Here is a 22,154-nt window from a genome sequence, read left to right as displayed (position 1 = left end):
TCGAATAAAATAAGAAAATGTCTAACTATTGACAAAAAGTCGAATAGCGTGGAGAGAAACCTCCGAATTCTGGGAAAACTGAAAAGTACAAGCGATAATCAGCTGCTTCCTCAAATCGGTATCACAAAGAGCAACAGTGCATGCCGACTTTTGAGGTATCGGTAAATGGGATTAAAACGTTAATCGATTCTTAAAACTAATTACACACATTCGATTAGGAAGCAAAATAATGGCCGACATCTAGGACCCCACATGCTTGGCCATAACAAGAACCATAAATCACATCATCTTCAATTTCTTGTAATTCATCAGAACCTAGCGCGAATTTTTCGTACTGAATTCTCTTTGATTGATGATTACTTCCACAATTATCGACTGTAGGAAGCGCCCGTATTGAATCAGAACATAATCCAGAATAAACAAGCAAACAAATCATACAGGGCAATCAGTTTGACGTTTGACCCTAATATCCTAAATGAATAATTTGGTACACTCAAGGCATTAATCCAGAAATATTTATATAACCGAAAGCTTAGATCCATCCGCCTAGTTGGACTGGCACCTTTCTGAAATACTTTCGTGCTTACGTATATAAATAAAATACGGAAACATTTAATGACCCTCCCCTTGACGTATGAGGATTATTCATTGCTAGTAAAATTTTATCGATTAGTATCAATCACGTATGCAAATACACATGTGTATATCTATCTATTATCATCTTAACTGCTATTCATACGAGTAGATACTTACATTCAGTAATGAAGAAATTTAAAAGGGTCAAAGCTACAGTATGTCCGCTAAACATATAGTCACCACACGTCCGCACACCACGTATGGACATGCCTAACCCGCTCCATATGGTATAAGCGCGTGATATTCTTAATTCGATAGCATCGCTGACGGTGAGGCTGAAATCAAAATAGAAAAAACAGAAATAATAGGTGAGTCGATTAACTTTCATTACACGTAGTTGCGACTATTGCCGCAAGTTAGAAAATAAATAGTTCCATGATAAGTGTATCTGCACATATTCATAAATTTACATATTATTCAGGCATTCACTTCCCTTGCACCATTCAGATCTAGGACAAGTGCAAGGCCGTGACTTTTGTTAGTCACTCGAGCGATGGGTGGACTTTTTCGTTTTCCTGTTTCGTAATCTTCGTATAAAAACATTCACGGAAAAGCCTTTAATGCAATATTTTAATTGGATTGAAGCGAGCTTGGAAGCTATAAAATCCCCAGGCAATAAAAGATATTTTCTGCTGCTTCACAACGAGGATATTATTGAGTTCCAGGCGCAGGGGGAAATGTTATAATTTACTGCCTAAGAACTTGGAAATGGAATGCTTTGTGTAGAAAGTCCCAACGAAGGTAATTACAATTCTGGGGGACGGTTCTGAAAGGTTCAGGGATGCCGAGGAGCCATCAATAATACAATAGCAAAAAATTGTAATTCACCATATCTTCAAAGGATAATGCCAATTCAATGATAAAACCCTGGGAAATGAGCTCCAAGACTATTCTCATGAAACAGGCTGAAGGTTCTTAAATGTGTTGATAATTATCGGGAAAAAATTTAAAGCTGCAAGAAGTGCAAAATACATATCTGAATACAAAAGAAAGAAAGAACTATGTAATATAGTAATTCGGTTCACGTCATTGTGATCGAAATCTTTTATCTTTAAACTCTCGGTTTCTTTCATTGCATTTTACGTATCCACTACATTTCATTCTTCAAAAGGCGAACCATATCTCAAGAAATGTCTACATGAGTTCAAGAGCGTTTAAATGCATATCAATAGATGACGATTCATGATATCTGTTTATCATCTGCTGCTGCTCTGAAGAAATCGGATTTCATATAACAAGGATTCGAATACATATTAATGATAGGATTCGAATTTCTGAAGGCAATCCTGTCATTCAGCTATTTCCTTGCCAACTCTATGTGATGAAGTGTTGTGTGGCAAGGACTGACATCACTGACGAGAATATAAGGTCATAAAAAGGAGCGATGGCTCGGATCAATTTGTTTCATTTTTCGGTTAGACAAAATGTATTTTCCATATTGATTGGTTTGAAGGACGCCTATCTGTTATATAATTTTTTTGGTTTATTATTTGATATCAATTACGTTTAGGATGCCTTACAAGCGTTGTGCGTAATTTGGTTGTTGATATTGTGGTTTATTTAGGAAGAACTTTAATGTGGAATCCAAAACCAATATTTTGTACGTATAAAGTGCGATTAATGTTAATCAGTACACGCAAAAGTTTTCAAGAGAAGCAAAATAACCATTTAAAATATTCGATAAGCATCTCATGCACAAAATATTGTATATGGTTGCCATTCATCCCTTGGTGGAGTATAGTGCGTCAACCACACCGACGCGCCATCATTCGCGGCTACCTGAAATGCCTTTCAACTCCCCCCACGATATCCCGAGATGCTCGCACTCCTCATCCTCTGTTCTGCGCCAAGTACGCTTAGGGCGAACCACGTCGGCCATCTTGGGAGAGTGGATTCCTTCCTAATTGTGTTCACGAAGGCTTGGAGTTTTTGAGTAACAGTGAAGTTCACTTTCCCTTATATCAAAATAGAAAGAGCATTAGCATAAAGCAGTCTCAACTTGATCTTGGTGTTGAAATAACCGCATTTCCAGATTTTAGACAGGGCAACGAAAACGGATCTAGCGCTGTTAATGAATCGGGCAACATCCAGTTCGGTGCAGTGACCACTCTTCCTAGATATATAAATTGATCCAAATCCAGAGTCATTTGGCTAAGATCCATGACCTGTTGAAAGCAGCGAGGGAGCAAATAGATGTCATCAGCGCAGTCGAGGTGTTTGAGGAAGGACGTCATCGTCCATTGAATTCTACCACGTTCTCTGGACAAGGTACAGGATAAGAACGTCGCCGACAATAAGAAGAAATAGTATCGTGACAAGATGCAACCCTGGCGGACTCTGCTTCGGACCTCAAAATCCTCTCAGATTTTAGCTCGATGTAGCATGTGATATTTCGCGCCATCATATGTCGCTCTGATAATCGCTATTAGCTTTTCCGAAATGTCCTCCCACGTAGAGCACTCCAGATACACTCCCTATTCACGTTATTGAAAGTTTTCTCGAAATCGATGAAAAGCAGGTGCAATGAAGATATAAACTCCCCGCATTGTTACAAAATGGCACGTAGAGTGTTGGATGTTGTCAATGCAGGAGGATCCGGACATACCCCGTCAATTGTCACACTCAAAACGGGTTCCCTTCTTTAGGATCTTGATTATCATCTCGTTCTTCCACTCTCTGGGAAAGGTCTCGGAATCCCAAGGTTTCCGTACATTTCATGGGCAAGAGAACGAATCTAACCGGATGTTACACGATTAAGAACCATAACGAATTGTTCTTTCCATCTCTTCAGTTGTTCATCATCGTGGATGAGAAATCAACCGCTGACGTCTTTCACAGGAGCAATGAAAGATGCAAACTCATTCGTGATGCGATATACACATTTCATTCGCTTCCCTGACCATCGCAATAACAAATTTTTTCTTGTAACGGCGTACACTACGCTGAACTTCTTGGGAATTCGCTCGGTATTGGACTTGGAGCGCATCACGACCGCTATCACTAGCAGCGTTCAACAAGGCTTTACATCCCTTCCGTTCAACGATCCGCTTTCACGATTTCACAGTCAGCCAGATCTTATGACGCTCCTTCGGGACGCGGACAACAGCCTAATGCCCAACGATGTTGTCAGGCAGAATAGTCATCTGCCGTCCAACCAGCAAGGTAGCTCTCCCACCGTCGGGCGACAGCTGAATCATATAAGCGTGTGTGATAATAAATGGCCTAATTTCAGGGTTCCGTCTTAAGTCTACTTTTATATAATATTTCCTCCTACTATATCTTACACCACCCAGATTTACCATTATTTATGGATCACACAACTGCTTATGTGCCTGAGCCTATAACGGTAAAACTAGAAAATTATGTCGCGTTATTATATTTTTTTTTACAAAAAGAGCTTAACTTCCTTAATAGGCAGATAAGGTGGATCATGGTATTAAGGAATGATTCTGGGCAAAATCACTATCGAATTGAAACCCACTTGAAGACCTGCAGCATAAATGCATCAAAATTTACTTTATGGACAATATAGGGGATTAATATGATCGGCGTCAAATGATCTTTGTTTTGGGATGAGCTTGTCCTTAGCCCTGCCATCGAAACCGTATAGCCAATATTTAAAATTTTTAAAAGTACTGGGCGCTCGCCCACGAAAGAGTAGTCCGCGCACTGAATAGCAGAAATAAGTTGCTTCTCAAATATGTGCAGCCCGCCATCAAGTAGATGGTGGGCTAAGGACAAGCTCATCCCAAAACAAAATTCATTTTTATTCGCTCTAACCAGTTGCAGGTTCAAACAAATGCGATTTCGGTCGTTGTAATTCATACCCTTGGCGGGTTTTGAACTGCATATAAACGAGCCAATTGCCACCTGTTGTCGCTTTCGGTCACGCTGCTCCGCAGGGTAGAGGCGCTGAGGCAGCGCCTCTGCCCTGCGATCGAAACCGTATAGCCAATATTTAAAATTTTTGTCAAATGATCGATTCCGCAATGAAAAGAGCAACTCTTCAAAATCAGCAGTAATTACTTCATGAACATTATGCATTGGTTCGATTGTTGAAAACGGCCTTGGATCGCATGCCGATAATGACTACAAAGTCTAAAAAACCTAATTTAATTCACCAAATAAGTTAACACAACCCTTAGCCTTAGCTAGTTATGTTCATAAGAATAAGGAAACTAAAATATTATTAGGACCGTGACAACTATCTGGTGGCTATGTTGATATATCGAGATATAATAGAATAATATTTTTTCCATATCCTGCAAATCTAGCTAAGGATACGCTTGCTGCATTATTATAGATAATATTCATTCTACCCGAATGAAAAATCAAGGTGTGTATCTCCCACTGAATGCTTCTCATTCCTATTCAGTTCCGTGTATTTATGTCAAACTCCAATGTTAATACAAAGGCAGTGCAGACGCAATCTTGTACAGAGGACAACATCCTGCCACCATTAACTAACCCCAAAATTCGTCCCGATCTGTTACCTATTTTCAATCTAATTTTAAAAACATGATATTTTTCTCATATTAGGTATATATTATTTCTTCTTCTTTCTCTTCAACCTTTGTCCCGTTCACAAGCAGGGTTGGCTCGTTGTGATCAGTTTCGCCATTTTAATTTTACAAAAGCCTGATTTGGATGCAATTGCAAGGCTTTCAAATCTTCATCCAACGTATCAAGCCACCGTTTTTTTCGACCGGCCTTTTGATCGCTTACCACCGACATCGATGTTCAGACCAATTTTGGCAAGTGAATTCTCTTTAGCGCGAATTACGTCACCATGCCAACGAACACGCCTCTCTCGTAATTTTTCCACGATCCGTGCAACCCCATATCGACCGCGGATATCCTTATATCCACTGGTCCAACGCAACATTTCCGTTTTCATTGCCGCAAGATGTCGTTCATTGTCTATAGTCGGCCAACACTCAGGACCATAGAGGGCGACAGGGCGAACGACATGGCGATAAATTCTAGATTTGTGACGTTCGTTGATACAACGATCATAAAGAACACCAGTTGTGCAATACAGCTTCATCCAGGTTGCGCTAATGCGTGAAGCAATTTGACAACGCAATTCTCCATTAACTTATAGCATTGACCCGAGATATTTAAATCGCTTAGTTCTGGGCAGATTACTGTGATTGTACCTGCTTCATGGAGATCGGTCGACAAAAATTCAGTTTTATTCAGATTCAATCTGAGACCGTGTTGCATAAGGCGATCGTATGGTTCACGATCAAATGCTTTCTCTAGATCCAGAAATGCAATATAAAGAGGGCGATGCTTCTCACGGTGTTTCTCCATGAGTAACCGTGCAGCGTGTATTGCGTCATTGCCGTTCTTGACAAATCAGGCTTGGTTCTATTTCGCGAATACGGTTGTCAAGAATGCGTTTAAAAATCTTCATGGTATTGGAAAGTACTCGTAATTTGAACATTCTGTTCTACCTTTCTTTTTCCATATTGGAACTGTGGTACTTTCTTGCCACTCGGCAAGGTGTTCGTATTATACTTTGTAATATTTTTCAAGGATGGTGATGAAGGGGGAGGATTTTCAACGCGAATTTCAAAACCTACGAAATCTTCCGATCCCACTCGAGACAGCATTTTACATTAGGCAGATAGACTTTGTATTTCGGAAAAAAATGGACAGGACTTTTAAGATATTGAACTTGAGTTTGAAATATCTAAGACAATTGGAGAAACTACATATACAAAGTTGTGCCCTTAGACAACAAATTAAGTGCTGCAAGCTGCAAACAATTGTGTCGTAATCTATCAGTTCATGGTACCATAGTTATACCCCATAAATGAAGATTTATAATAACCGTAGGCGCAACAATACAATTGGATCAGGGCCTTGAAGTGTGTTAGAGCACTTCATTCAAGACCGTAACGGAACACTTTAGAATTATAGTGCCCTATAGGAGACAACCTGGTCAATATTGCGCTCACCCGAGATTATTACCCTGATTTGACTCAGGTACTCATTCACAGCTGGGTCGACTGGTATCCGACGTCAAATTACGATACAAATTCCACTGCAACCAGTGAGATTTGAATCGCGACCTTCCGTACGACAGCCTTGTGCTTAACCACTCAGCTATCCGGACACAAATGAAGATTAGAATCCCTGTTTTAATAATAAAAAAAGTTTGGAAGTATCCCTATTTGGCTTAGTAATAGATGTTGCGATATCATTATTTCTGTCAATACTATGTGATGATATCCCGACACTAATACAGAAATCCTAACACCCTTTCAGAATAGTGTATTGTCTATTCGTGTACAACTTTAGAAAAATTGATGGGTCACTTTAACGATTTTCAATATATGCAAGATTTTTATCGTAGGATGAAAAAAACAAACTATAACTTATAGGAATGCCAAGTCATTCTCATGGCGCCCCAGACAAGATGAATGGGCGCGAACCTTCACCTTTTTCAATGAAGCATCCAATTAAAATAAAGCTATTGTCAACATGACAGGATGATAGTTTCATCCGCATTGCTACTTACTTTGTGTCATCTACTTTATGATCATTGGGGTTGCATTGTAAATGAGTTCCAGGTACACTTAGCGAGGTAATTAGCATTGTCACACATCGTAGAAGAAACACTGTTCCAGCTAGTGCAAAAAATCTTCGTAGCAACACCAACCGATGCTTATGAACTATACAAACACACAGCCACAGGGTGAATAAGATTGTTCCAGTTATTTCGCACATATGAAATGCCCATGGTATATGCGGTACATTATCCAAAAATATGTCAGGAAGAGGTGGATATCGTTTCATATCGGGCACACGTTCATGTACAACAACCATTACGAATGCTGTTATCCATGTTACAAGAAATGCATAGCCTGAAATAAAAGAAGGAAACATGAAATTATTGTTTCTTGACGTCATAAATATCAATAATGGATGATAGGCATTATGAGCATGGAAATTGTTGTCTAATTTAAGATTCAATTCATTTAGTTTCATAAATATTTAACTTTTGTAGTTTATATTTATCTGAGGTGAATCCAAAAAAAAGAATCAGTTTGGAACATTGTCGTCACAAGTGTGAGATTTGTACTTGGATTGTAATGATATATAATTAATTGTAAAGGCAACAGCACATATCACAAGCATAACAGTTGCTTAGGTTGTAAATTGTAAAATTATGAAGGCAATACTCTGGCTTAGTGAGTAGGGAAAGGGGTGTGATTCCTACTACGCTCGGGGTTTACCGGTATGGCCTTGGTAATGCCTAAATTGACCGTATTCAGGAATGACTTATTGAATTCTTGATCGGACTTGTTTTATTTAATTCGATTCATTGTTAACTTAGTCTGAATGAAAAACACGAAAATGTTGCAATGTGAATTGTTGCCTTGATAAAAAATTTGATACAATAGTGAAACCAGATGCAAAATAACAAAATTAATGATGCGTATTATCCAGATATTTTATTTTAGCACAATAAAGGAATTGTTTTCAATTGTTCTGTATGGCGTCTTAACCACATTCTTTTCCAGTACGGGAAAGCAAATTCTTGTGGGACTGAATACTGTAATTACTGTTGGTACGATTTATTTCAACCCAAAAGGATCGTCGATGAGTATATACTGGACTGTCTATGTCAAGCAAAATGAGTTAGAAAATGTGCACTTCTCCTCAATTTTTGTTGGTTACCCTATTTTGTTCATATAAGCGATAGTCTCTTGCACATCCCAAAGTCATCTACCAAAACCTGACCAAAAATTATCAACAATACATCTCACATAAAAAGGAGTATTCCAACTATTCATGGCCAAAGCTGATGGGAATTCTAGAAGAAAGGTAGCCACCATAGAAGAGTCGGTTGCGGATACTGACATCGAAGATTAACTTCTCTAAACAGATCTATAAGTGGTTGAAAGTATCTTTCGTCTTCAAATTTATCCTAAAGCAAGGCAAATAGCTACAATTATAGTACACAGTAAACTGAGCGAAAATTTCCACTTTTCTCGGAATTGGAGGCCTGATCAGTTTACTACCATCGATGCAAAAGTTTCAGAAAAAATATGTACGTCTATTCACAATAATATAAATCCTGGAACATGGATTCAGATAGGAACCCTCATGAACTGCAATTGGCAGCAGCTAAACATATCGGACAAGTGGTAGAAGTCTATAAAAATGGTATTCTTCGACCAATTACTAAAGCTTGGAAAATTTAGCTTTCTGGATCCCCTAATCTATATAATTGAATCCTTTCAAAAAACAAGAATTCTAAGTGAAAATTAGCAACCACGGATCCAGCGAACGATCGATTTAAGCAGGCACTCCTCAAGAATCACCACTAAAGTGTACTCAGCTCATATGATTGACATGCCATTTGCAAATAAAGTTACTGAAAATTTATTATTCACTGACAATGTTTGGATTTGCGGCACTCCTTGGCAAATGCATAGCAGCAAGAATAATGCTAAATATTTTATGAGATAGAAGATATGTATAACGGTATAAAATGAAGTGACTACGATTTTTCAAGAAAATGAAAATGGTAAGGCATGCTTAACGGGAAACTCTTTGGCGTACGCATTTGAATTTTCAGAGAAACCATCACGGAGAAAGAGAGCGAGTCCTCCACATACTGTCTCTTTACCGCTCCGGAGGTGAGGTTAAAAATTCAACCTTTACCAAAATAATTTTTTATAAAATCTCAAAGCGTCAGTACCCCTTAACGTAGAGAACCTTAAGCCACTTCCAACCGCCGTCCATAAAACTACAAATGTAACGATAATATACAAAATACTTAGGGCTGACATTCGACGACATGAAAACAACATACGAGTATAGAGAACAAAGGGCAATCAACTCATTACTAATTATTACATAAAACAAGTCGGGAAACCGGAAGCTGGACGCTTCAAGTATGAAAGGTTTAGTGTATTTATTTTATAAAGACATGTGAGTGTGAATTTGTCCCATTAGTAAGTAACACGTAATATTCGCATCTATTATGTGACACTTTTGGTGATATTGACATTCAAATTCTTGAATTTCCAAAGAGGTGGCAACTTTGACTTATTATAACTTTGTTAGTAATAGTGTGATTTCTACCAAACTTGGTGGGATCAAGCTCTATATTATAGCTTATATTGCTGCAATTTCGTGGTGCTAAGATGAACTTAAGGGGGGTTCTGCAGCCAATTACTGAAAATTATAGATTTTGTTTTACACAAAACCTTAAAAAACAGATTACTGATATATAGGTAATACAATCCTCCCTACTATATAGGGGCTTCGTATTTTATCGAACGAGTAAAACTTATGGAAAACGGATAGAAAAATAAAAAAAATGTAATGACTTAAGGGAATAGAGCAATGGGCTAAAGACCATTCTAGCTAGCCGCAGTTGACTTAGAAGGAAGAGATAACCCAGAAACTTAAAAAGGTGGCGAAATTTACTGTAAAGCCCCCACTTCCGTAAAATACTGAAACTTCACTGAAATGTACAGCCGACATGCACTTGCACGCCTCTGTGTTTGCCAGGCTCGGAAATAAGGGGAGGGATCTTTCCAAATATTTCAGTCCATTACATATCGTTCACCGAAACTTCACGTGTTACTAAACCAATAAGAGGAACGGCATCGTAGCCTAACAATAATAATCGTTGGCGCAACAATCCAATTGGATCAGGGCTTTGAAGTGTGTTAGAGCACTTCATTCAAGATCATAAAGATACACTACAGGATTATTATTATATCCTACAGGGTAAGGAGGCAATGTAATCAGCGTTACGCTCGCCCGAGATTATTACCCTGATTTGACTCAGGTACTCATTTACAGCTGAGTCGATTGGTATCCGACGTTAAATCACGATACAAATTCCATTGCCACCAGCGAGATTTGAACCGCGATCTTTCGTACGTCAGCCTTGTGTTCTAACCATTCAGCTATCCAGACACACCGTACCCTGCAAAACAAAAAAGGGACATGGCGCGAACGAATGCCGTGTTCGAGAGGGAAGCTCCACGGCGGATCATATCCTCAATCAATACCCCTATCTTAGATATTTATGAGGTCTTTAGGATACCTTTCTTGATACCCTAAGGCTTCGAAAGCAAAAGATTCTGTTTGTGTGATTTCGCGGGAGTTAGGGAGAAGAACAGGCGAAAAGGAGTCCTCAAACTAAAAAAAAAGTTCTACATGGTATCATTCTTCAACTTAAATTGTAATAGAGCCGAAACAGAAGAAGAAATTGAAATAAGAAAGAGCAAAGAAAAATAAAATTAAAGTGTAAAAATGATAAAATAATTAAAGTTCACCATAAACGAAATGAAAATACGAAAATAAAAGCCCGCCCCTTTAGGTCTCTAAGGAGAGGGAAGAGTTACCTGATTAAATAACAATTTTATACTTTTTTCGAAATCGAGCAATGCATAGGCAAATCTAAGGACGACAAATTCAAATAAAGAGGCAAAAAGTTTCAGGATATCATTCATTTCTTGTAAAAAAGAAAAATCTTAATGATTCCAAAAATGAATATGTCAACGGCAGAAAAAACATAAAGGGATTAATGGTGAGAAGTCAATGATGGGTAGGCATCGAAATGGTATGCCGCTTTTTCGATTAAAAGGTCATATGTGCGAAAGATTGAAAGCGATTTGTCTACACGCGGCCCAGTTCACCATCTACGTGAAATTTTATCTGTGCCAAATGAATGAATTGCCTAACAGGAGACCGTCTTGAGTGCTACCGAAAATATTAATATTTGACGTTGTGCAGTTGCATATTGTGCGGGTAGTTCTTCCCCCCTCTGCTTCAAAGCTAAGACGTTACCTGATCCTTCGCCTGGAGGTCTCAAGACCTTTCTCGATGTCCTTTGATTGTTACTGAATCCCTAAATGGAAAAATTTCCGCGTTATTATTTGACTTTCATTTATCTATCCGACGTTTCAGATGCTAATGGAACCAGTTATATAAAATTCTAATGCCGCGGAAGAAGCTCGAATAAATCCGCGACGATATTTTCTTCCAAAGCTTACAAAAATGACAATAACCCACAATAAGAAACCAATATTTCGACGCCAGCAAATCTCGTCCTCCTGTCGCCAAGCAAAAACAAAGCGACACGGTCCTCCAGTCACCAGTTGCACTTTTCTCCCACCCGCGGAACAAAGCATAAGCCATACTTTCTATCGAAATGATCTCCTCACACACCCACAACCCAACGACCCCCGCAATATCAGCTGTTTTTGCAGCAATACTTGAACTCATTGAAATTTTCGGAGACAAAAGCTAGTAATGCGTTTCAAATTCATAGAATGATCAGGTCTATGTAAAAACAACAACAAAAATAAAAGGTTAACTATCATTTTGAAATATTAACAAGCAAATGAACCTTCTCGTCACAGAACAGAGCGAACGAGATGATGAGCATGTTACGAAGTCATGGATATTACAAACACCAAATACCACCAAAGAATCTTCTGATGCGAGAAATGCAGACATACATAAGAATCTAAGGATAGAGACAATTGACTCATTGAAACGTTATAAAAATATTGAAGAACATAACAACGGAACACTACAATTATTCAACCTCAAAGCCCAGCTGGAAGCATCTAATGAAACAAGTCGGAATATCGGAAGCTGAACGCTTCAGGTATAAAGATTTTGCGTTCATCTTATGTGAGAAATTTCCTATTCACGTTTTCCCATTCGCGTGTACTTCCAATTCAAAATATTCCTTGATATATACATAAGTTTTCCAAACTCCAATAATTTGACAGTGATATATATTTCTAAACTCCAACTCCGCCGCATATGAATTCACTTTATATGATAAAGACTTTATAGACGTTTTACAGTGCGATAAATTCACATGAAATACACAATTTTGTTTTTTTACAACTTTGTTAATAATAGTTAAATTTTTGTCAAACTTTCCAAAAATGTTTTATTGCTTACAACCGTACCAAATTTTGTACTTCTAAGATCAACTCAAAGGGATTTTTCGGGTAAATTTCAAAAATGTGGTAATATACTATTATTAACTTTATTTAAGCAGGTATCGGAATGTGATGTATTGGATGAGACCTAGATTTTATATTAAAAATATCAACAGTTTCAAACCCTTTCATTTGATACCCCACACGACCATATTCTGGAAAAAAATGTAGACCCTCCTTTGACATGTATGGGGAGCCCCAATTAAATAAAGTGCAAAATGAGCCCACCTGTTGCATGTTAAGGGATTTACATGCCGCGCGTTCCCACCAAATTCACACAACAACCTTAAAAACAAGCGAATGAAAGATGGGTAAAGAAAACCCACTCAGAAAAGGAAAGCAAAGGTGGCAGTCACCAGCTTTCTTTTGAAGTTTAGTGAATTCTCAATTTGGTATCAATTTGCGCTCTCTAAGCATTATTTGATTTTTCATGATTGATTTGTGTTTTGATTGTTATTCTGTATCACCTCAAATGGTATGACAACTTACGTATAAAAGAAATAAAGATTCAAGTTCTTTCCAGCTTCTTAAAGAATTACCATTTTAATGAATACAGATTAGTGAAAATTCTTTTTAAAATTTATCCTACAGATGTGATCTAAGCAATTTAACTCATTTATATTCTTAGTCGTACTGAAGAATTGTAACTAGTTTCCAAATGTGCAATCAATGGCAAAACCAAAAAGGAAAAGGAGGGAGGAATTCTCCTTGTTTCATTTAATGACAAAAAGATTGTATGATTTCACTGTTAGAAACTTTTGTTTAATCGAAAACCAGCAAGACATTTTCATTTACGAAGCGAACGAATACAAATTGGCAGGAATCCTTGGCATCTCAACTGATTACCATAGTTATTTTTACTCCTAAGTGAATCGCGAACTGACCTATAGAATTTCTGCCCTAGTATCTATGCTGGTTAACCACATGTGTACACGCTATTAATTCACCGTCTATCGGAAGAGTTTTTATAGTACATATGAGTACGAACGCACTCATTTTCATTAACAGAAAGAAATCGATAAGTGCCTCTTACAACACTCCATTAAAATCTAAGTTCAGAAGCTGAGTTCACTAAATTTCCATCAAGCATATACACAATAGGTAAAATGGATTTCCGTAATTATTTTCTTTCGCCTAAAACGACATTTACTTATATTCTGAAATGTATTATGTAAACAACAGTAATAGTAGTTACAAAACACTCTGACCGTGCAAGACTGCTACTCCTCAATTATTGGAACATAATCAAACTAGCATTAAATTCTCTGTTTACGAAACTAATTTACTACGCGTAATAAAATGTGTTTACGACAATTAGCTACAAATCTTTATTCAGTTTTGAACAAAGCATTTTCCAGCGCCGGCGTATCATTTCTAACTTAATTCTGTCACCTTTTAATCAAGTTAATCGTTTATTTAGACCAACACCACACTAGGAAGAGGATCGGGGTGTGATAACACGGAACAATAGCTCCAGTTCCAGACACACATGGGGATAGACATCACGTAAATTAATGGAGACTAAATGAATATCTCGGGTTGCTTAACGAAATTGTCATGATTAGATTTGGGTTAATGTAGAAAAGGGGGACGACCCTGTTGGGCGTTGATGGAAATATATTTTTCCGATACAGAATAAATTAGCTTTCAAGCAAGGTCTTTGTTTAGCCATTATCACCACTGGCTTCTTTCAAAACTCGGCCCCTGAACAAAGAACGACTTGCAGTAAATGTTATTTCTGAAGAATGTCTTTGTTAGGTTGTTTTGCAGATATGAATAAATATTCGGCCTCGGGATTTTAATGCACATCTACACGTGTAAGATATATGACGACTAAATTTGGAAGTTAAAAGGTGCAAGAACAATATCTGGCGTATATAACGAATATTTTTACAAAACCTGAAAAATTAAAAAATGAACTCGAAAAGAAAATATTGAGAATGTTTCGATTGATACAAGAGAATCTTAGTGACTTGACTTTGCAAAATAGTAATTAAATAGTTGCAATATATCCTAAACTTGAGAATTGTACTGTGAGAGTAGAAAGCATGATATATCTCAATAGGAGCAATATGACAAGGTATTGTAAGTTTATAAATGTTCACAGGTGTTTCCAGCGTAAAATTTTATATAAGATTGCATCCTAATAATAGAACCAAGCTATACTTTGCCTTTCGAAAAACAAAATCCCTTTTAAGAGAACTCAATTTTATCTACTTTGCGTTCCAATGCGCTTGTTATTCAACGAACCATTTAGAAATTTCACTTAGAAGAAACTTCCAAGATTACATTGAAATGCAAAAACTGAGAAACTATGGATCCGTGCGCCCTTGTAAAATTGCACACACCACACCAGAAGCATTACTTTCCCCCGAAAAGTATTCTACGCTGGTAACAGCAAATGTAAAACGCTATGTTCTTGATAGCGTATCAGCTAAAAAATAAAATATTTTCAAGTGGTCTCCCATTTAAGTACCAAATATTTCCAACAGCACTCAACTTCGGTAATCGAACAAGGACCGACTTTTTTGGCTACCCTTAGAAGTCAGTTAATTTTTTTTCAGTTATTGTTCATGTAATGTATAGTAATGGAAAAAACAATGCAAACAAACGAACTAAACAACAATTTCAAGCAGGCCTACATGGTTGCTGAGAAAAGTAATTTACATTTTTTGCTTTATAAATTTTAGTAAATATTTACAAGTCAGTTGACGTCTTGTAGTTAAGATTACTAAATCATGAAAAAACTTATTTTCTGCTCTTTATAATGATATATATTGAACATTGTAATAGCATATAATTAAGCGGTTACATGTCACTTTAAAAATGTCATATTCGAGGTCCATTGTAAGATCTGATTTGTGTATGCGGAAAATGTGTGGTAGCGTGGTCCTGATTTCGACGTTTTGAAAATGGAATGCATCGAAAGTGAACAGTGTAAAAACCATGCACTACTGATAAAACAACGAGCAGTGTCAAAATCATACACTACTGATAAAAATATTTTTGACGAACCTCGTGCAACATATTCCGAGGCAGGACTTTAAAGGGCGGCTTAAAATGTTTGATAGGACTGATTAATTGCTACGCCCTGGACAAAGAAAACAAGTTTTTGTCTTTGCGTCCATCTTGTGTGATAAACTATTTATGCACGCTTTTCCCATCGCATACAGTTAAAAATTCAAAATATTCCCCGATTTATCTCCCAACTCCAACTTCGCCATTCATTTGAGTTTACTTAAGGGAGTCATCATGTGTGAAGGCTCTTGGGAATCTTTTGTAAAGAACTGGATAAAATACAAATGCAAATTTTTCACCATATATTTATTAATATCTTGAGCATGCGTAACAATTTTTTCAGCCCGGTATCATAGTTCATTATTGCAGTACAGAGCAACTTATACACCCACCTCCAAAAAAGGTATTTTCGGGTGCTACGCTAGAAGCCGCTATGCTCATCTTAAACAAAAAAAATAAACGGGATTTTAACGTATGGACTATACCACGATTCGAAAACTACGATCATTAAAAAATATTGTAAGGGATATTTTTGGTGCCTGGTTAAACTTTTTTTTTTGTAAATTTTGGTGTTTTTTCACGACTTTTTTAATGCTTAAAAAAACGGCCCAATGGATCGCAATCATCCTAGTTTGCGAACCGTTGAAATATGTTCCGAATAAGTCGTGAAAATTTCAAAGAATTTCGTTGGATAGATTTTGGGCTACGGTGGCACCCGATTTTCAACATGCATTTTCGAGAAAAGCATTTGTAAATTAGAATGTAATTATTAACCATAAAATCTTAACTGATTATTAACCTGCTACACCTAGTGTATAAGCCTTCGATTTTCGAAGAAAAAAACACTTGTAAAGCCTTGGCTTCAATTCTTCATTTATACTGAACTTGTACTTCTAGAATGAACTCAATGGGCTTTTCGAGTAAATTTCTAAAATATAGTAAGATGCTATTATTGACTTTATTTGAGCAGATGTCATAATGGATTTTGAGGTCTAGATTTTGTATGATATTTCTCGTTTGGGTAAGTCCTGAGAACGAGACCTGTTTTACTTTTTGGGGCACACTCCCTTCTATTTCACTCAATATCAGAAATTTTCGAAAAGTACCAATTGACCCTTTTCATTTAATACGTCAGATCACCATATTCTATGAAAAAAACTCAGAACAAAATGACATTACTCATTGAACGTGTTGTGGTTCACAAACCACATATTCTCACCAAATTCCGTGACAATAGCTCCAGCCGTTTCGGAGTGACAGGAGAGACGGACAGACAGACATTCATTTGATTTCAGTAAGGCCTTGTTCTGTGCACCTTAAAAAATAAGTAGTTCTATAGCAAAGCAGGAACCGCCAACTGATTGTACTTGAATGATATTCAAACTATGTTTAAAGTTTAATAGGGAGGAAATTTATAGGAGAACGACTGGATAGCACAATCTCCATAATACCGCTAACATCAACAACCAGACGTTGGATGGCTAAGAATCCAATAAAAAAATGATTGTGAGTAAAACCTGCTTTTAGATTGCAATATTCATAAACATACACAATCGCCGTCAGACGGCATCATCTACAATCAGATGAACCATTTACTCATCGAGCTACAAACAACTTCGGTATGAGATCATACCTAGGTTCAAAATACGGTTGAGACTACTCCTTAGAGCGAATGTTACATAATAAAATACAGTCACACTATTCGGGATTACGATCCCAAACATCGCTGAAACGATTTGAGTTTAAAAAGGGAAGTAATGAAGATAGCAGAAGATACAGGAAAGAAGGCACACCGAACAGAAGAAAGACGAAAGGATTGGTGTAATGACGAATCTACCAATATAGTCAATACAAAAGGCAAACCGAATGGCTTACTGTCGCAATAGAAAATCCTGATTCAAATCTCACTGGTAGAGGAGGGATTTACATCCTGTGAATCTATGAATATCCCTACATCTAAGTCAAAACAGGGTAATAATCCCGAGTAAGCGCAACATTGCTTTGTAGTGCAGAATTACGTTCCTGAAGGGAAGTGGTCTAACATCCTTCAAAACCTAAATCAAAACTGATTTGACACTATTCTTACATCGATCAATATTATCATAAACAGAATGTCGAACGACCAATATCAGTATGAAAGAAAAAACATGATAAGCTAAGGTGATTGCCTAACCAAAAATACAAAATAGATAATAACAGCATACGCAATGATTTAGACAAGGCTATAAGCTGCCAACTAACATAAGGACGAGGAGGGTAAAGTTATCAGCGACTGAGAGGTCATCGAAATTAGGAAGCCCATGCACTTCCGTAACCATCTCAATCCGTCTGCACCAGCAATTCCTCGACGTACATTCCAAAAGATGTAATGAAGAGCACACATCATCCTCTATCAAAGAGCTGTATGACAACAAAAATAAAAAACAAGCCGGAAAAGTGGGAGCTGGGCACTTCAGGTATAAAGGTTTTGTGTTCATCTTATGGGAGAAACTCTCTACGCACACTTTGCCATTCGTACATAGTTAAGAATACAAAATATTCCGACATAATAAAAAAAATTTACACCTCCCTTTCACATGTATGTGGAGCTCCCCTTCAAACCCAACACAAAATGGCGCCACTCGCTACATGTAAAGGGGCACACAGACCACATCTTCTCCCCAAACTTCGTAACAATTGGTTCAGCCGTTTCGGAGTAAATCAGGTGTGACAGACAGATAGACATTGAACCGATTTTAATAAGGTTTTGTTTCACACAAAATCTTAAAAATTGGGAATGATGACATACATCTTCTTTTGAAAAGACAGGGAATCACTCTTTAGGTTTTCAATCGGGAAGAACGAGGCAATTGAAGGCAAAGGCCACAGTAATCATAAAATAAGGATTCTAACATATATGCGCCATTTCATTAAAAATTGTTAGGAATATTTTCAAAATTAATATTTGATGTAGTAATTGGACCCCCCACAAAACCAAATATGAAAAAAGTTGGCATAGCATCGCAGAACACTACCGGTGATATACTGGTTTGGGAGGAAAGGTGCTGAGGTGAATTTTGCAATAGCGATGGTGCAAATGGAGCTTGGAAAGGGAAATCACGAAGAACGAAATACATGGTTGCTTTATGCTATTCACTGTAAAAAGCAATACAACCGATGAGACATCCCCTATCTTTAACACAAATTAACAACTTAATCGCAAAAAGACCAAAGCGACAACACCCAGTATTCTTATAGTATAAATGGGTACTTATATATAGTAAATGTACCAAAAGCGGTCATAAAGCAGCTCGATTGGGAGACCCGCCCACGTCTAGGGTATTCAGTGGACCTCGTACCTACTTCGATCTCTTTTAAATAATCTGTGAGGAACTTCCTTCAACAACAAATAATTTTAACATCAAAAGTGGCTCCTCTTCAACGAGAACGTTAGAGACCCTCCCCCAATGTACACAATTATGAAATGGAAATCAACTTAGTTATGATCACTGTTAAAATAGTCGGTTGAATCTATAATTTCTAGTCACCATAAGAACGTGTCAACCGCTGTTGCGTAAGAATGGCGAGACCAAATTTCCTCTGAACTCTATGCACAAAAACGTGAATCATGTCTAGAATATCTTCTGACTAATGATAGCTTCAATGTCGAAGTTCGCAGTGCTGCTGATATTATTGCTGTTTAAGTATAAACACAATTTTCTATGTACAATTGCTATGCAGTGTAATGTATTGAGTAATGGATGTACATATTTAAGTGATAGATAATTATTTTTAATTCTTCGAGAGTAACATCTCTTGTCGTCTATCTCATTAAGCCATTTCGCCCAAAAATATTTTATAAATAACATATTTTAATGGATTTTTCCAAGAGAAAGAAGATTAGGCGTTCACTGAACCATTAAGTTAGTCAAATTCGGGAGCTTGGGAAACCCTTCCCTTGTGTTGTTACGCTATGACCCTTACTTGTTTCTATCATACATCTATATATCTAAAAATATAGAAAGTTGCAGTTTTAAAAAGAGGAATCGGGTGTTAATAGGAGCCCACAAAGAACTTGCCTTTGTTTATTTAGGAGCGACCTAGCCGCTGCAAATGGCTTCACGAAGGTTAAATTTCAGTAGACAGGACGTGTTTTGTCTTTTGCAAAAAGAATATCCAATCTGACGACTATTATATGCAGGTTTAGCCAGACTTCGATCTAAATAATAATTAGATGTTGGTAAACCTCACGTTAAATTTAGAAAGTGATGAGAACGTATGCAGAGGGTCATTCCTTTTAATGCAAGTTAATGGTCTAATGCTCAACAGAGAGTAATTAGACTCGGACAAATATTATGAATAAATTAAATTTAATTTGAAAACCAGCAATTAATCGTGGATGTTTGCGAATCTGAAACTGATCCATCTGTCTCAGACTCTTTCAAGACTGCAACTACCAATTCACCTCAGTCTATCATATCGGAAAGAGTATTGTATTGAGAATAAAATATTTACTAGGTCGATTAGCAGCTGATTAGATTGAAAGCAAGAAGATTTGGGCTATAAAACAGAGAATCGTAATATATAATATAATAAGTCTTTCTTCGGTTGGTTGTATTACCTTTAAGGTAGTATCACAGTGTGAAGATTTTCAAAATTGGATTTTTTCTTTCCGTATTTCGAAAGTATAGCATATTGAGTATGTACAGTTTCGGGAAAGCACTTACAAAGGAATACTTGGCCGATTTAGTTGAAATTTGAATCCTTGATGCAACAGAGCTATGCCGATATGTAGAACCTCAAAAATATATAATTTTCTAATATTTTTTAAAATAATTTCACATTTTTTTTATAAACCAATTTAAAAAAAACAAAACGTACAAATTTGCCATTTTCTTATTTTTTAAAAATATCTGCATATTTGAGGTGGCGACTGTAGACTACAGAATTGAAAGTATGTTTTTTTTTTATTCGGGCCACCACAGAAGGCTGTGTGCATCCCCGAGTGAGACCATCTTTTTTCAAGGAGTCTACTTTGGTCATAAAAAACATAAAATAATTAAACAAAAAGTGTTGTATATTTTAATTTTCCATTAGAATCATATTAAAATTCCAGAACAATCGCGTATTATTTTCTTATTTAAAAAAAAAATAGTGAAATAACGTTGTAATTTCGGACGTCAAACCTACTACTACTACTACTACCTTAAGGGGGTCTTCCGTCTGTCGGATTCGCGGAATCGAATTTTTTTTTGGCATCAATTGTGTCTAGATATAGTGTAGAATATATGGGCAAAGTGATTTTTTGATATTCGGAGTCGTTTGGAAATTATAATGTTAAACACGTGATAAGTCACAAGCCAGATTGATGTCAATCGCCGTAATAAAGCGCGTATGTATCGGTCCGAATGAGTTCGCCAAAAGGATAAGAATTGAAGCCAAGGCTGTACATGTGTTTCTTCAAGAAACCTAAGGTTTATGGACTAGGTATAGCAGATTAATGATCAGTTAAGGTTTAATGGCTAAAAATCGCATTCCACCTTTTAAACGCGTTTTTCTCGAAACTGCATGTTAAAAATCGGCTGCCACCAAAGCCCAATTCTTTCAAATTTTCACGACTTATTCAGAACATATTTCTATGGTCTGCAAACTAGGCTGATTGCGATTCATTCAGTAGTTTCTTTATTCATTGAAGCAGCCGTGAAAAAACACAAAAATTCACAAAAATAGTTTAAGGGGGTCATCCCGTGTGAAGGCCGTTTTTTCTTTCCTTTTTTTGAAAAATTATTTTGGAGGACTGGATAAAGATAGAAACGTGATTTTTTCACCATATGTTTACTGATATCTCTAATATATGTGATAAATTTTTCAGCTTGATTTCATAGCTAGTTTTCGGAATACGTGTCAATTTATGCACCCATCTCCAAAAAAAGGTGTTTTTCTGCTGCCACGCTGGAGGGCGCTGTGTTCATCTGATGAAAAAAAACTAAACGGCATCGTAATGTGGACAATATTTCACGGTCCGCAAACAAGGATAATTAGAAAATGTTAAAAGGTAAATTTTTGGTGGGCTTAATTAATTTTTTGGATTTTGGTGTTTTTTTACGGCTTTTTTTATGAATAAAAAAAAACGACCCATCCGATTGCAATTATCCTAGTTTGCGGACCGTAGAAATATGTATTAAAGAAGTTGTGAAAATTTCAAAGAATTTGGTTGGATAGATTTTGAACTATGGTGGCAGCCGATTTTCAAGATGCAGTTTCGAGAAAAACGCATTTGAAAATTTAAATGTGATTATCAACAGTAAAATTTTAGCTCACCATTAATCTGCTATACCTGGTCCATTGAGAGCACCCTCCGTTTCTTCGAAAAAGTCTTATAAGGCCGATTGTTGCTCTCTGGTGTCAATTGTGGCTCTTTTAGCGAGGTCAGTCGATCGTCGTTCGTACCGCCAAATTCGCGCTTCATTACGGCGGCCTGCATAAGCCTGACATATGTGACCAACTTGACATCCCATTGCC

At 37.0% G+C, this 22,154-nt stretch overlaps 1 protein-coding gene across 1 annotated transcript in view; it reads right to left on the bottom strand.

The window, feature by feature from the left end:
- Window positions 1–22,154, bottom strand: part of LOC119647932 (sphingomyelin synthase-related 1-like) — a 77,710-nt gene that overhangs the window by 21,684 nt on the left and 33,872 nt on the right. Inside the window, exons 2-3 of the mRNA XM_038049272.1 lie at window positions 7,166–7,511; window positions 754–911 (exon numbers count right to left, since the gene is read on the bottom strand). Of these exons, the coding sequence (XP_037905200.1) occupies window positions 754–911; window positions 7,166–7,511 (504 nt within the window). The remainder of the gene's footprint in view (window positions 1–753; window positions 912–7,165; window positions 7,512–22,154) is intronic.

This window comes from Hermetia illucens, chromosome 2 (genome assembly GCF_905115235.1).
Source record: "Hermetia illucens chromosome 2, iHerIll2.2.curated.20191125, whole genome shotgun sequence".
Lineage (NCBI taxonomy): Eukaryota > Metazoa > Arthropoda > Insecta > Diptera > Stratiomyidae > Hermetia > Hermetia illucens.
The sequence above is the reverse complement of the archived record's forward strand: the minus strand, read 5'-3'. Positions and strand labels throughout refer to the sequence as shown.